Raw genomic sequence first — 16,239 nt, 5'->3', positions numbered from 1 at the left:
ACCCATGACATCATTTCACCATAACTGCTTCTCGCCTTATGGGATCCACTGCAATTTGACTGTAAACTTGAGGAGTGCAAGTCCAAATCTTTCTGGAGAAGTGGCTGTGTGTAGGTAATAGCAACCATAGGAGAAGTTGGGTGGGTGAAGAACACAGCAAGGCCCTTGATTTTTGCAGCCAGCTGAAATCTGATGTGGTCTTGGGTGGTGGTGCAGCTGCAGGCTGCCTCTGTGCTCCATGCAGACAGCACCTGTCATGTTAAACTCAAGGAAACAGTCTCTTAATTATACTTTAATGCTAGTATTTGATGTTAACTGTAGGAGAGAGAACACAAGTGGCCATGTGTTACTATGTCATACCACAGCATAAACTCCTGGCTACCAAAAATAGGAGGTCCTCTATAAATAATGCAGATACACTTGAGTTGCAGGGGGGTTTCTTTCTTTTCTGCTTTCTTTAGAAAGTGAGGACCAGTGATTGTGGACAGGATCCAAATCTATGACTCAGTCAGAACCCTCTGGAAATAATATAATCTTGTTAATATAAATCACAGTAAAAATCTGGTTCTCTTCCCCCAGATCCCTTGTTGAAGCCTTTCTGCTATACCGGGATGCTCTTAACTGAACCCCACAGGCAGGGGAGTACTGGCAGTAGAGTTCACTCACTTGAACCTTTTGCCTCCTATACCTAGAACTGATTTCTGTATTTTTCCCAAGGAGAGTTTACTTTTTTAAATCTAAGGGGGTGTCTCTGATTAGCTATAGGACCCCCTCACTCCTAGTGAATGGCTTTTATATGCTGTGTGCATAAGGCTTCAGTTTGTCCATTACTATGCTTCTTTCTCACTCTGTCCAATCTATGCTCCATTTTATTCTTTCTCTCACAGGATTTTTTCTCTTTATTCAAGCCTTTTCTCAAACATACATCCAAAAACATTAGTCAGACTTCAGACCCCCACGATATTGGATTCAAATTAGTAAAAACAAGTCCATCCCTAATAGTAAAAATGTTAGTTTACAATCCTTTGGCTTGTAAAACATGAGAACAGTGATGAAACTTGAAGTACAACACTAATTGATATGCTGCTACTCTTGTGAAACTGACAAAATGGCATGCCAGGAAAGTTACTTCTCCCAAATTGCTGTAGACACATCACATAAGCAAGCTTCCATTGCAGTTGCCCAAGTGACTGATCACTGCTCCATATAAACTTCTTCAGAGTGGTTTTTTTTTTTTTTAATTTTATTTTATTTATTTATTTTGTTGCTGGTGGGAATGGGTTCATTAGCGCATCACTGTTTTCCCCTTGCCAGTTGGTGGTGGTGATATTGTCAGATGCACAAATAATGTAATTTCTGTCCAATAGCACTTAACAGTATGCAGTATTTGTAGCAGGAGCTGCTAGTTAGGCCACACAGTACCAAACTGTGTGGTAATGTATAATGCAGCATGGTCCACAAGGAAATTATTTGGAATCGTTCAAAGCTGTTAAACTGTAACTAGGGTGAGAATACAACTTCTTCTAGAGGGAAAAGTTGTTTAGTGTGTACAGTTTTGCTAGCAATCAAGATTAGCCAAGACAGAAACATGGTTTTGCCTCCCTTCCTGTGTGAAATCATGAAGTATTCAGCTGGGGATTTTCAAAAGAGCTGAAGGTAAAGTTCCCAAATCTCACTGAATTTTAATAAGATTTGGGTGCCTAACACTTTAGACTCTTGACAAATCCCAACCCCAAACTCCAAACATGTGGAACTCATTTAATTTTGTCCATGGGCTGTATTTCCATTGACTTCATTGGGCTTTGGTCACGCCCTAACTGCACATTAGGAAAAGCATCTGTAAAAATTCATTTTGAAATGGGCTTGAAGCATCTATTTACTTTTCAGAGTGAGTAAAAGGGAAAGTGGGGGGATGGAAGTGTTCTCTTGCTTCCTGCTTGTCAGCATGTGATGCTTACATCTAGCTTTACCACATTGCTTAAAAATGTAAAGTCACCAAGTATGCTTCCTTTTTGCTTAACAATACCTCTAGCCAAATCAGCATGCATCAACATTGTTCTCTTCCTTTCTTCTCAATCTCATGAGGTCCTTTCTGTTTCTGAAGCCATGGAGAGTCTCTCTCTAGTTTTACTCCATTCTGTTTCCGATGCTGCCCATTCCCTTCCCAAATTACCCTCTCTAAGTTCCATCAGCCCTTCTGTTTAGGGGAAGGATTGGACAAACCCCCCTTTTCCCCCTTTTTGGAGGCCATCTACTGGTGATCCTTACTCAGAAACAGTTTGCTCTTGACTGAGCTAAGGCTTTCAGCTCCAGGGCAGAGCACATTTTTTGGAGCACTCCTAGCCCATGAAGTATTGGGCAGGTATCCGGGGAGCAGCCATTGTGTGTGCGTGTGTGTGGTATTGGTTTTAAGTAGACGTTGCATACTCTTGGGGTGGGGCTGTTACCCTTCAAGCATCAATGCTGAATTTGGTTTTTCAGGTCTTCATCTCTTGAACAAAATTGGATCCTTTCAGCTTTAGTAATCTTGCACATTGGCAAGGCAAATGATATCTGCCCACAGCCCCTTTCAAAGGGAACAGAGTTCTCCCTGACAGCCCTCCTGTTACTCATCTTGGCTCCAAGTTAATTTTTTCCTATTCCAGTACCTGATATAGTCTGTATCTACCCAGCTGGTTCCAGGCCTGAGGGAAAAGTCAGGAACTGGTGACAGGAATCACGGTACTATGTGGTTGGTTCATTTATTGTTCTCTACTAAGAGAGCCAAAAGTGGGGTTAATTGGTGCTACACATAGTGGTGGTCTTTGCAAGGTGACTGCCGTGCTATCAATTAGATTTATTTAATCCAAAAGGCTGACACTTGGGACAGTTTTTAAAAATGTATTGACACTAGCAGTAGTTCCTCTATAAAAAAGGACAGTCCCAAGTTTGCTCACAGTAATCACATGGCACATTTTCTATGAGCTAGAGGAAGCTACACCCTTCCTGCTCCTGCACTGGATTCTGACTGACCTCTTGTGATAATTGCCAGTCTCCGCAACAAAATTTATGATATTAAGCAGCCATGCTATAAAAGCAACCCAACCAGTGTAAAAATGAAACTTTGCTTGGGTGGATGGAATGAAGGTTTAACCTGTAATCTGATTTAAACAAGGCATATCCTGGTTCTTTGACATGGTTAGTAGCATCCAGTTTGGTGCCAGCCACTTTGGCAAAAACCAAACAGTTTTATAACATGATCATCCAACACAGTAACAGCTTTGTGAACTGTCTATAAATCTAATGCCCCTCTTTTCTACAGCTTTTTTATTGCCACCATTTGTGCTGAGCCAGGGACAAAGTTAAAGGACTGTTTGAATGTTGTTTCAGCTAAATCAGTTTCTTACAAGGTTTTGTTTTGCTGGTGAATATGGGAAATGCCAGATGGGAAATGCCAAACTGGAAACAGTGTCTGAGCACTTCATCTTAAACATGGTTCCCCAACTCTCTTTGCAGCCCAGGATAAACTTACCCTAAATCAAAAAGAGGAAGTGCATTTGTTTTGCATCCTTCCTTTTTGATATTAAGGTAGCTCTGTGTGGTGTGCTCATGTGAGCACCCTAAATAGTTCTAGAGGGAGCAATCAGATGCCCAAGAACAGAGGGCATGTTGGAATTCCAAATATTCCTGCCTCCTTCTGAAATTAAATGTGTTTAATCAGCATCTCATGGAAACTGACTAGCTGATGCATGAGACTTACTTTAGGCTAGAAGGGCAAATTAAATACTTGATTCTTAAATTGTTATTTTTTTAAAAGGCGTGGAGTCTTTATCATCTTATCCATTTGATGAAGCTTACTTGGAGTCTGTTTTGGTCATGTTAATCTTCCTTCAAGTATTAGCATAGAATATCTGAGCTGTCTTTAAATGATGGAATGTTCTTGAGGCTAAAATAGAGTTGGCAGCTAAGCTGTCAAATTTCAAGACAAACACCAGTAAAGTAATGGAGAAAGAATAAATTAATGTGCATGAAAATGAAACTCTTCACTGCCTAGTGAATATAAACTCTGTAGATAGAATACATCTACTTTGCTGCTGAACATGCCTAGTATCCCCCAGCATTCCATTACATTCAAAAAAGAGAGCACCAGCAGTGAAGAGGAGGAAGAAGAGAGGAGTGTGTGTGTGTGTGTGTTAGTTAGACAGACTGACTGACTGACTCACTCCTGTCTAACCTGGTCCAGTTAAAGCTTTTTGCCTGTTCCCTAGATCTGAGCTCCACAAATAACCAGTTAAAACTTGTGCTCTGATGTTTGAAAAAGTTGCTCTAGATCAAAGTTTCATAGTCTGGGATAAAATAAATATTGTGTATGTGGCCAGTCATGGTATATCTTGAGGCATTTCTTTCTACACATTTGTGTCTAAAATGTGAAACTTCTCACAGTTGAGAAACCGCATTTTAAAAACTTTTATAACCTAGTAGTAAACTAAATCATAAAGTCTGTACATTTATCCTTTCAAGAGTATATTGTAACATGTGAAACTAACTATTGATCACATCAGATCAGCCACACCTAGGACAATTAAAGCTTTCAATGAAGAAAAAACTTGGTAACAGGCCTTGAATGCATGTTGTACCTGTTTGCGTAAAAACATAAGTTGGCAAATGCATCCAGTGATCCTTTCCAATTGATGTGTCCTTCGACATCTCAATACTAATATAATGAACAGGAAATCTAATTAGACTTAGTTTGATACAGCTAAGGGAAAGTGACTAATTGTCTGCTGCTACTTCTTATGGCTGCATTTTTTTTTTCCATTTCTAGTTCTTTTTGTTTGCATTGCTTGGTGTGTTCATAGTACTCTACAGTTTGAAGGCTTTTTTATTCGGTGAACAAGACTGATGCACTTAATTTATACAGTACTCAATATATATTTTTTTTGGTCTAAATCACTAATGGGACACGATGAGACAATATTTGGATTGAACTGGTGGGAGACACTAGTTCCAATTATTTCAGTGACTTTTAATATGAGAGAACTAGTATCTCAGGATGTATTAATTTAGCCCTGATGATTAAATACATGTATGTACACTCATAAGTTACCTATTCATTTGTTTCTGATTTAAACACATGCTGACAAATTAATCAAGCCATCTGATAAAGGAGACCAAATGTTGCTTGCTGAAATGTTCTTGTATTTCTGCTTTACTCAAAAGCAACTGCTCTGTCTCAGAGCCAAATTTATCAGGATAATGTATTTGGTTTTTCAAGAGAAATGCCAAGGTTAAAGTCTCTAAGCAATTGTAAATGCCCATAAGAATCTTCTGAAATAGTTGTTTTTAAAATTTCCTCTCTTGCTAGGGGCGTTTCTGCCATTGGATAAAGGAATAGTTTAGATGGCCTAGCAGGGATGATAAATCTAATAGAAGACTCACTTGATGGTCATATCATATGACTGGAAACCTCTCAATTTACATTTAAAACATTGAGCTACTTCTGCCTTATGTGCAAAAGGCAGGGGAGAACTTTGTTAGGCTCGGGGGTGAAATCTTGGCCCCAATGAAGGAAATGGCAAAACTTCCATTGATTTTATGGGGGCAGGATTTCACCCCATATCCTTGGCCACTCCTTAGTGTCACTTCAATCATGATGCAGTTTTAAAGCATTCTGTCCTAACAGAGGAATGCTAGATTGGTGTAAGGCTGACATTGTCCTATGCCTGGCCCAGCTGGCATAGGGGATATTCTGGAGTGGGAGCGAGAGGGAAAATGGGGTGCACCCTGGTAATCCTGGCTTGTAGACAGACCCTTATATAGGTGATAAAAACCCTTCTCAAGTTAGAGCATCCCTGGGTGCTTCCACCCCCTGTAGTTTGGTTGTGCCTTAGGCATTCTCCAAAATCAGGGGAAATAAAGATGGCCTAAACCTACACAAGTCCCCCTTCCCATGGTTTGCCAAATGCTGCTCTAGTGCACTTGAGAGACTAGCTCCAAATCTTCACTCAACGAGTTTCCTACAAGTCATACAGCCAGAGTGTGATTCTTCCTGCCTACTTACAGATTTGGAAGGGAGTTTCACCTCTTAAACCTGTGGATGTTCTGAGATCTGTTTTGGACCTTGGGACATCATTGCAAGACCAGTCATCCACATGGAGGCCTTTAGGCATGGCTTCGTTGACTTTGCAATTCTCATGGTTCCTGCTGGGAGTTGTTCCACTGTAACCTTTGGGAATGGAGGATTGCAGCTATGCATGGTGACCACATGCTAGTTCATACAGCTTACTAATATGCTTGGACCTGAGAGGAGAGGACCTAGTCCTCGACTCTCCCATGTAGGTGAGGAGTGGCTTTCTAGATGTCTGACCAGAGGCAGAGTGTAGTAGAAATACTGATTTTTTTTCCTTCCAGCATTCCCAACCCTCTTCACTGTTCTCATTTGGATATCCTTAGCATAGTGAAGAAGCCCTTTATGCTTTGGGCCTATGTATCTTAGGGCACATCTACACTGGCTGGCCCAGGTCAGGAGACTCAGACTTGCAGGGTTCAGATAGCAAGGCCAAAAATTGTGGTGTAGAAGTTTGGGCTTAAGCTGGAGCTCAGCCTCTGAAACCCCAGAACAAGCGTCAGCGCAAGTCCAAACACCTGTAGTGCAGTTTTTAGCCCTCAGCCCAACCACTGTAAGCCCAAGTCAGCAGGGAGTCACAAGATTTTTTACTGCAGTGTGGACATACCCTTTATCCTTAGAGCCTGCATCACTCCGCAGTTGAGATCAGCAGGAGATGGATAAACTGACAATCACTAATTTTGTATGGCTGGGGAACAAGACACTCTCAGTGAAGTATTCCTACTTTTTATTTTTTTTCAGAATGTGTTTCACTTCCCTTGTGGCCAAACAGAGCCTCACTATGTTGATCCTCAAGGCCTGGCTGCCTTATGGAAATTAACTTGGAATTGGTAGGGCAGTTATTTTATTGGCATTAGCTTGTGTGTTGTCTTTACTGACAATGCATCTTACAATAGGTGCATCTTGGAAATGGATTAAGTGAAATGTGGCCCCACTGGCTACCTGAGGCGCAGAGTGTAGGATTGGTTAAAATGTTTCAGTTATAGCCTAAAGTGATGAGAAATTTAAACTGGTGTTTTGTTTGGATTCAAGGCAGGGTGGCTGACTAAAAATCAGTAGTTTGTTTGTTTGTTTGTTTGCAGGAAACCTCAATTTAAATATCTATTTTAATCTTGTTTTGCATTTGTACTCTTTTTTTTGTTTTCCTAAAGAAAGGTTGATTCTCATTGGTTGCTATTAATGTTTATTTGCAATTAAATATAGTCTCTTAGATTGCTCTTGGTATTCTTGCTAACCAGGAAGATATAGCATGTCTGTTCTCAAATTTAAGCCATTATACAGCTTAACTCTTATTTAGAGCCTTATTTTTTTACATTGTTTTTTGTTGTAAAATAATGATGACATGTTTCTTGTTTCCTTTATTAAATTTATACTTGTGACAAGCTACATGGATGGAAATTAGAATTCAATGAAAAATGTCTGTGTATTTTTAAAAATTTACTTAAATAAAAACAACCTTAAATGTGATGGATGTATACATTTATTTTTTTCGTATCAAACAGTATTGCGTGTAAAAGAACTGATTAGAGGAAGTATTATCTGTAGCTAACAAATTGAACTGATTGTTTCTGGTCATCATGTCCTTCAGTATTTTTAGAAGTAGTAGATCTGATTCTCCTGTTTTTGTCCATGAATTTGAAGAGGAAAAGAAGCTTTTTTGCATTTTCAACTCCCAATTGGTTTCTCAACTTTGAATGAACTAGTTATGAAATGAAGAGATATTCTCTGCAGCAGGAGAAGAGGCTACTGCTGTCAAAAGCTGCTTTTGCACTTCAACAAACTAGTTCCAGGAGCTTAGCCAGTGACTTCCACCAGTTCAGTGATTTAACTTTTATTATTAAAACTTCGGCAGCAAACATGTATTATCTGAATATTTTCTTATTCCATTCAAATCATTTTAATAGATTTAAAATAAATTTAGGCTTTAATGTGAATTTCATAATTTCAAATTTATTGTAGTTTTTAAAAAATCCAGTTTTGAATTTGTTTTAAATCGGATGTTTATCCACTCTCTGATTAGGACTTCCCTGCAGTGTTTGGAGGCCAAACTTTGCAGCATAGTGCTACTGCATGACAATCAGTAAGTGACATTGCCAAGTCTGTTTACATTGTCCAGACGTAGTGAGAATTAAATTATATCATTAAAATATTGATCTGAAATGGAAATGTTTAAACCTGCTAATGATAAACCTGTTATTTGTAAAGTGATGTCTTAAAATATGCAGTTCAGTATTAAATCTTTATTCTTCCTTTCCAGGTGGCTATGGTGGAGGTTCAGCTAGAAACCAATTATCCCTACCCTCCAGGTCTCTTGATAGCTTTCAGTGCCTGTACTACTGTGCTTGTTGCTGTTCACCTCTTCGCTCTCATGATAAGTACCTGCATTCTTCCAAATATAGAGGCTGTTAGTAATGTGCACAATCTCAACTCTGTAAAGGAGTCTCCGCATGAGCGTATGCACCGGCACATTGAGCTCGCCTGGGCATTTTCCACTGTCATTGGGACTTTGCTCTTCCTTGCAGAGGTGGTGCTGCTGTGTTGGGTGAAATTTCTTCCACAAGGGATGCCTCGTAATAATCCAGTCTGTGACAATTCTACTATCACCCCAGGAGCAGGAACAGCAGCAGCTATTGCCTCAACATCTATTATGGTTCCTTTTGGATTGATTTTCATTGTGTTTGCAGTCCACTTCTATAGGTCACTGGTGAGCCACAAAACAGACAGGCAATTTCAAGAATTGAATGAACTTGCTGAGTTTGCACGACTCCAGGATCAGCTGGACCACAGAGGCGACACCTTGCCTCCTTCTGGCAGCCATTTTGTATAAAACTGTATTTTGTTTAAAAATCCACTTTTTGTTTCTGCCTTGCTATGTTGACTCCCCTCTGCATAAACTAGCTGGACTGGTGATTGATTTTAAAGAGAGATTAAGTACTGTACTAATTTCTTACAGTAAAAAAAATACCATGACATCTTGGACATCTAACGAGATTGATGTTGGGGTATGGCTGCACTGAGCATGCATCTCTCATCCTTCCTCTTATCATCTGGATTTTTTTTAATGTTGAATGGTGAATATATCAATGGATAAGAGGAGTTGAAAGTTAGTATATTCCCACTCCTAATATATACTTTGGTATATGTTAGGTGTGGGAGGGAAGCCTTAGTTCTCTCTCTTGATGTTGGTGTTTGGCTAGAAAGTATTGCTGGTCCAATGCATGTTGCATGGCACAATACAAATTACTTGGGACAGTAGTAATTAGCATTGGTGTCAGTGCTGGTGCAGTGATCTCTAAAGGTCTGATGAAAGGTAAAATTGAGAGCTTTTCCACCTTCCTTTTTCCCACTAGCTCCCCCAGTCATGTTTTTCTGCCAAGTAATTATTACTTTACTAATTTCTATAGGGCCTTTTCCATGGCAGCTATAGATTCTTACTCTCCAGATACCCATGACCAGTCCTATTGCAATGTGGTATGATCTGAATCTGTAGGTCTGAGGTCCTAACTTTACTCTTCTTTTGGGAAGCAAATATAAGGAAAAGCAATACCTTCTTTAATGTTTATGGGAGCAGATATGTTATCAGAAGTGATAAAATTGCCTGTTTTCATTGAGGAAACATTTTGAAAAGAAAAAATAGATGGAGAAACTACCACTAGATTTTTTTCCCCTTGCTTGAAAACATGCCATTCAGGGCTTTTCTCTAGCAATAACATACACTGGTAGAGACTTAACCACAGTAGAACTACTGCTATGGTTCCAAACCAAAGTAGCAAATATTTTATACTTTTTATATATTAAATATATTTTTGAATAAATTCTCAGATATAAATGATAAAAGGCGCTTCGTGTGTGTGGGAATTCCAAGTAATTAGCTGTACCTTGATCTTGTTTGGTAGAAAAATCTTCTGCTTGCTCTAATATTGCATTTAAGATGTTAAAATCTTAATTACACGTGATTTTTGCTTCCAAAATGTTGTGGAAGGCCACTTATTGCTATACAGACTTATTTATGAAAACAAATTATTTTTATCTTGAGTAGTATTGCTTCTTAATTGTAAGACATGTGCATCTTTTATTGAATGGACCTGCTGTTTTAGTCTCAAGCTATTGTGTCAAATTCTAACTTTTTCCTCAAGCAAAAACTCACACTTGACAAGGATTATAGGATTTGGCTTCAGCTCTTTCAGAATTTGTGTGACTCTAGATACATTAAAAAATGAATGTTGGCATTTGGACAGCATTTCTGCTACCTTCACTGAAGGATGGAAATGGGTGGGTTAGTTGGTGAAAAATCTCTTTGAACCCAGAAACTACCAGTTTCTGATATGTTCAGCTCCCACGGAACAGAACTGTTTGTTCCTGCAGTGCTAAAGGGATTAAATTAGTAAAAACTTTAGTAAACAGTATTCTGAAATGGTCATGAAAATTTAGCAGCCTGAGCACAAAACCCAGTCGCCCATCCTTTACTGAGTTGAAAATGATAAATCTAGTGATACCTTCCTTACTCTGGGAAAGTAGACTTTTAGAAAGCTGTGGTAAAGTAAGCATACTGGAGCAAATATCTTAAAGGGACACTGTCAAGTTTAAATACAATTACTTTCTGAAAGCTTTGTACCTTGCAACTTTTAAAAATTACTATAGATGAAAGAGGATAGAAAATAAATACCCACCTCTCTGCCCCCTCCGTGGTGTGTGTAGAAGGGGGTCACTTTCACTGTTTCGTCTGAATAGGTCACTTTTCCCCTATTCTATGAGTCTTTCACAAAGCAACAGCAGGGGAAAACTTTTAAAAATAGAAAATATGGGTTTGTGAAAGTACAAGGGAAACAGGGCACCGTATTAATGTTTTTTTAAGCTGTTTGGATTCCTTTTAAATTAGAGCTATTACTAGTCATTTTTCTGACCATAACTGCACTCTAAGCCTTTCGGCACAGCTCATGTATGCATTTTCCCCATTCTTCAGCTGAGGAAATGGACACAAAAGATGTGCCTTGTGCAAGATCATATATTAACTGCATGGCAGAGACACAAAGACCAGAACTCGTGATGTCAAGTCTGTTCTGCAAACAGTAGAGTGCACTCAATTTTATTTTGATCCCTTGTTATACTAATGGTATTAAGCATCTACTTAAAACAGTTTAAACACTAGTTACTATATATATTACATTTATATGTAAAATTGAAATAAAACATGCTTATAATTTGTCTTGCCACCAAGACATCTGACAAACTTCTTGTTCTGTACCTGTCACTCATTTTACTCCATTTAGTTTCAGGGTGCCAGTAATAATCTCAGCTTAGTGAAGATATCCTCTTAAGTGTTCAGTGATTCATCATTCAGAGTCTTGAGTGCAATGTGGTCCATGGGCTACCAGGTGCAGACAAAACCCTTCCCGGCTCCACGAATAGCATAAAGAGAGTAATGTAGTCACAGTCCCATTCCCCACTTTAACACTGCTTTATTTTTGGGACTAAGCCTAACCTTGATATTGTTCTGTACTTACTATTTTTTTTTAAAGGAGGTTCCTACTTAAGTTAGACTTTGAGGAGTCTGTTGAATGAACCTTCAACAAGAATATATTCTCATTTTTATTAACATTCAGAAGTGCAGTGTAAATCAGATGAGCTAATCACATAGTCACTGATTAATAGTGGTTTTTGTTTTTCATTAATCAGCTTCAGACATTCTGATGTAACATGGCATTTGTGTGCTTTACACATATGACTCCTCATAGCAGTTCTCTGCAAAAGGTACATATATCTCTTGCACCAATTTGGAAACATATCTAATGTAAACTAGCATGCCTTCTTTGACTTGAATCTAATGATGCGTACCCTACGGCAGGAGTTCTCAACCTTTTTCTTTGAGCCCCCCCAACTTGCTATAAAAATTCCACAGCCCATCTGTGCTACAACTATTTTTCTACATGTAAAAGCTAGGGATAGCATTAGGGGGTAGCAAGCAGGGTATCTGCCTGAGCCCCATGCCACAGGGGGCCCTCTGAAGGTAAGTTGCTTAGGCTTCAGCACTGGGTGGCAGGGCATTGGGCCGTGTGCTTCAGTCCCATGCAGGTGGGTTCGGCTTACTGTCCTGGGCCCCAGCAAGTCTAATGCCAGCCCTGCTTGGCAGCCTCCCTGAAACCTGCTTGTGGCCCCCCAAAGGGCTCCAGACCCGTGGTTGAGAACCACTGCTCTAGGATTAAGTAAATTATTGAAAGAGAGAGAGAGAGTGAGGTGGTGGTAGAGCTAGGCTTATACTTTGCCTTCTATTTACCAGATGTGCATTTTGATCACACAGAGGGGTTCTCAGGCCTACATGATAACATTTATCTAGACCACTGGCTGTTAAGTACAGTGGTGGCTTCTGCTAAGACCATACATAGTTATGAGAGGACTGGGTATTTCAAAACATGTTTTTTTAAAATTTATTATAGCTTACTGTGATGTTGAACCCCATAATACTTTATGGAAATATGCTTATGAATGTATATATGGCATAACTGGAATGTTTTATGCTACATATGCCATGTAACATCTCTGCAAAGGGTTTGATCTACTGAATATATTCATCCTATTTGTATGAATGTGTCATTTTTGTATTTGAAATTATGAATATTGGCTGTGTACTTGTTTGAGTCTAAATAGCCGTAATAAAGCATTTGGTCAGCTTCTTGGGAAAGAAATATGCAAATTAAGTGCTCTTATGTGGATTGGAGTCCTCTAAGTCTTTCTGGAGTCATTCAAGATAGCATGTGAGCAATGGCTGCCTGTAAAAACTGTTATGCATGGACATGTGACTTGCCTGTGTGACTCCAAAACACCATCTTGGAGCTGGATTTTGCATAGGAAAGAGGAGCGGCTCTCCACCCACAAGAGAGAGTCTGTTTAATTCCCTGGGCAAACCCACCATTTTGTCTTCAGCTGGCTCAAGAGAGAGCCTCTCCACCCCCAAAGGATACCTGAAAGAAACTGGAACAAAGGACAGTAACCATAGGGGTGTGAGTGATTGCTGGACCCAGACTAGAAGGAAGCTAGTCTGTAAAAGAAACTTACTGGAACATCTCTGAGGGTGAGATTTCATCTGTAATCACTTTCTTACTATATTAGGTTTAGACTTGCGTGTTTTGTTTTATTTTGCTTGGTAATTCACTTTGTTCTGTCTGATACTACTTAGAACCACTTAAATCCTACTTTTTGTATTGAATAAAATCACATTTTACTTATTAATTAACCCATAGTATGTATTAATACTTGGAGGGGAGGCAAACAGCTGTGCATATCTCTCTATCAGTGTTATAGAGGATGAACAATTTGAGTTTACCCTGTATAAACTTTATACAGGGTAAAACAGATTTATTTGTGGTTTGGACCCCATTGGGAGCTGGGTACCTGAGTGGTGGAGACAGGAACACTTCTTAAGCTATTTTCAATTTAACCTGCAGCTTTTAGGGGACGTGGTTCAGAGTTGGGTCTGGGTTTGCAGCAGGCTAGCTTGTTTGGCTCAAACCTGGCAGGACACTGAAGTCCCAAGCTGCCATGGGAAACAGTCTGTGGTGTAGTCTCAGCACATCAGTTGGCAGTTCCCAAGGGGTTTTCTGTGATCCAACCTGTCACAGTGGCGTAGTCGAGCAGGGTCTGTGCACAGCTGGTTGCTTTGAGATACAGGTAGTGATTTTAAGTGAGTTTTGGTTGTGGCTGGAGAACAGACAAAGTGGTTACTAGTTTGTTATTTTGTGTTTGCTTATTTCAGGGAAGAGAATAGAGGCAGGAAAATCAGCAACATGAGTGAGAGTGAGGCTCAGAAAAAGCTAGAACTGCACAGGTTGTAAATGGCTGAGAATGAAAATGAACATAAAAGACTGATGGAATTAAAACAAATGGAAATTAATGCACAGGCAGCCAGGGAGGAAGCTGCCCACAAAAGGGCTATGGAAGCAGAAGCAGCCAGGGACAAAAAAAGCCCTGGAGTTAAGAGACAAAAGAATATAGGCCCAGATTGAGGCCCAGAAGCATGAACTGGCTGTTATGGAGTGGACAAGACAAAACCCTCCAGCTGCTAGCTCCACTTCCCCAAAAATCCACGAATGGGAGTGACTACGTCCACAGTATGATGAATCCAGGGATACTGACGAATATTTGATCGCCTTTGAAAGACTGCACCCTCCATGCAATTCCTGAAGGTCAAAAGATGACCACATTGATAGCAAAATTGACTGGCAGAGCTCTGGGCATATTCAGTAAGCCTATTGATGATGCTTCAAGCTATGGTAAATTTAAGGAACTGGTTTTGAAACAATTTCAGATTATACCTGAAACCTACAGGGTTAATTTCAGGAATCTTAAAAGGGGATCTAGATTGAGTAATGTGGCTTATGTAAATGAAATGACAGATTTGGTAGATAAGTGGGTGAGGGGAAGAGGCATTACAAGCTTTGAAGGAATGTGTGATTTGGTTACTCAGGAATTGTTCCTGAATATGTGCAGTAATGATGTAAAACAGTATTTGTGGGACAAAAAGGTCAATGCAATGGGTGAATTAGCGGTTTTGCAGACTCTTATAAGCAAGCAAAGGCTGCAGTTAAACATAAACTACTGGCAGGGGGGTACAGGGTTGGGGAAAAGGAAAATCACTGTTTTGCCCCTGGAAAAAAGGAGGCTGGGCATTCACTTCCCCATTCCTATATTACTCATCCCAAATCTCCTGTACGAGCAGAGGAGCCCACGAGGTGCTATCATTGTAAGTCCACTGAGTACCTGAGAAATACGTGTCCCTTGCTGAGTGCAAGCAGGCAGCAGATAACACATGAAGCTGCTGCTTCTCAGAGCCAGGCTGCTGCCTCTTTCCACACAGGATTTGTTAAGGTTGCTTCTACAAAACCAAGCAGTGAGCATGTGTATGCTGTTCAACTTAATGGGAAAGTACTGTTGGTTTAAGAGACACAGGAGCAGAGATTTCTGTGGTCAGGAGGGACCTGATCCAGGAGAAGGATTTGTTGCCGGGAAAATGGCAGAATTAGAACTGGTGGGAGGTTACGAAGTCCTTGCCCCTTTAGCTAAAGTATACATGCAAACTAGTGATTTGCAGGCCGAACTGAGTGTTGCAACAGTCACACACAATTTTGCACTATTTCTACTGGGGAATTATTTCTTTAATGTGGCAGAATCTGTCCCAGGTTTGGCTAGCAGTGAGAATGAGTCTTGTGCTAAAAGCCTCAGGGGGGTGGTGAAGTCACATGGACTGCTAGGGGAATAGGAGAGTGTCTCTTTAATTCCCCTATAGCAGTGAATGCAGGCTTGGGGGCAGGAATGGGTCTAACCAGTTCCTGTAGCCCCAGGGCTCAAGGCAAGTCCCTACCAGAGGGGCTGGATGAAGCCAGCTCCTGTCCTGTGATCATGTCCCCGGGAGAGGGGAATGTTCCACCTTGTAGCAGGGAGGCCATCCCAGCTGCTGACTGGCAGAAGGTTGCAGGGGACAGGGCCTGCCTTGGGGTGCACAGAGATGTGTCCTGAAGGTGGAAGTTGGGGTCCTGGTGACCACTGCAGTGGGAACAGACCCCAAGGACTCTGTAGCTGGAAGCAAGCCCAACCTGAGGGAAAGTGGGGGGTGGGATTTTGCTGGCCAGTGAAGGGTCTGTCATAGTTGGTAGCTGTGAGTCCAAACCTGGGCCAGGGTCACCTTCCCTTTTGGGGGATGCGGGAGTGTCCGACCCAGAAGGAAGCCCAGACAGAAGGTTAAGGGGGAACGGAGAGTGCTGCCCGCCTTTTGCAGGGAGGCTCTTCCCCAGGAGGAGGGTGAAAAAATCTGCATTGAAGATGCCAGACCCCTTTCCTGTGGAACTAGTTTTAAGGGAAGACTGGGGGTCAGATCTGCTGGAGGGGCAGTTCCATCCAGCTGACCTGTTGGGGGCAAAGAGTGGGGTGTCTGAGGAGATCTTATTGATCCAAAGCAGTCCATTAAAATTTTATTCCTGCCACCCTTGTAAAAAAAAAAAAAAATAACACTGTCTCTCCAAGCCTGGGGGAAGAACTACTCTGCTCTGATGAAACTCTACAAGGGGGTGGGGTCTGACCCAAAGAAATTCCAAAGGGAGGGGCTGAGGGCAGGCATGGTTGCAGTACACGCTTTCCTTGCC

General features: G+C 40.7%; 1 protein-coding gene across 5 annotated transcripts in view; it reads left to right on the top strand.

Annotated features, from left to right (window-relative positions):
* ORAI1 (ORAI calcium release-activated calcium modulator 1) overlaps window positions 1-16,239 on the top strand; it is a 36,904-nt gene that overhangs the window by 11,067 nt on the left and 9,598 nt on the right. Inside the window, exons 2-3 of one of the 5 annotated variants that reach the window (XM_030582508.1) lie at window positions 8,127-8,186; window positions 8,364-9,302. The exons of 2 other annotated variants lie outside the window; for them this stretch is intronic. In XM_030582508.1, the coding sequence (XP_030438368.1) occupies window positions 8,370-8,933 (564 nt within the window). In that variant the 5' untranslated portion in view covers window positions 8,127-8,186; window positions 8,364-8,369 and the 3' untranslated portion in view covers window positions 8,934-9,302. Of the gene's footprint in view, window positions 1-8,126; window positions 8,187-8,363; window positions 9,303-16,239 lie in introns of those variants that run through there. 2 more of the 5 variants (XM_030582506.1, XM_030582509.1) reach the window with 2 other exon arrangements.

The sequence above is a fragment of the Gopherus evgoodei genome, chromosome 13 (assembly GCF_007399415.2).
Source record: "Gopherus evgoodei ecotype Sinaloan lineage chromosome 13, rGopEvg1_v1.p, whole genome shotgun sequence".
Classification (NCBI taxonomy): domain Eukaryota; kingdom Metazoa; phylum Chordata; order Testudines; family Testudinidae; genus Gopherus; species Gopherus evgoodei.
This window is presented reverse-complemented; position numbering and strand designations above follow the sequence as displayed.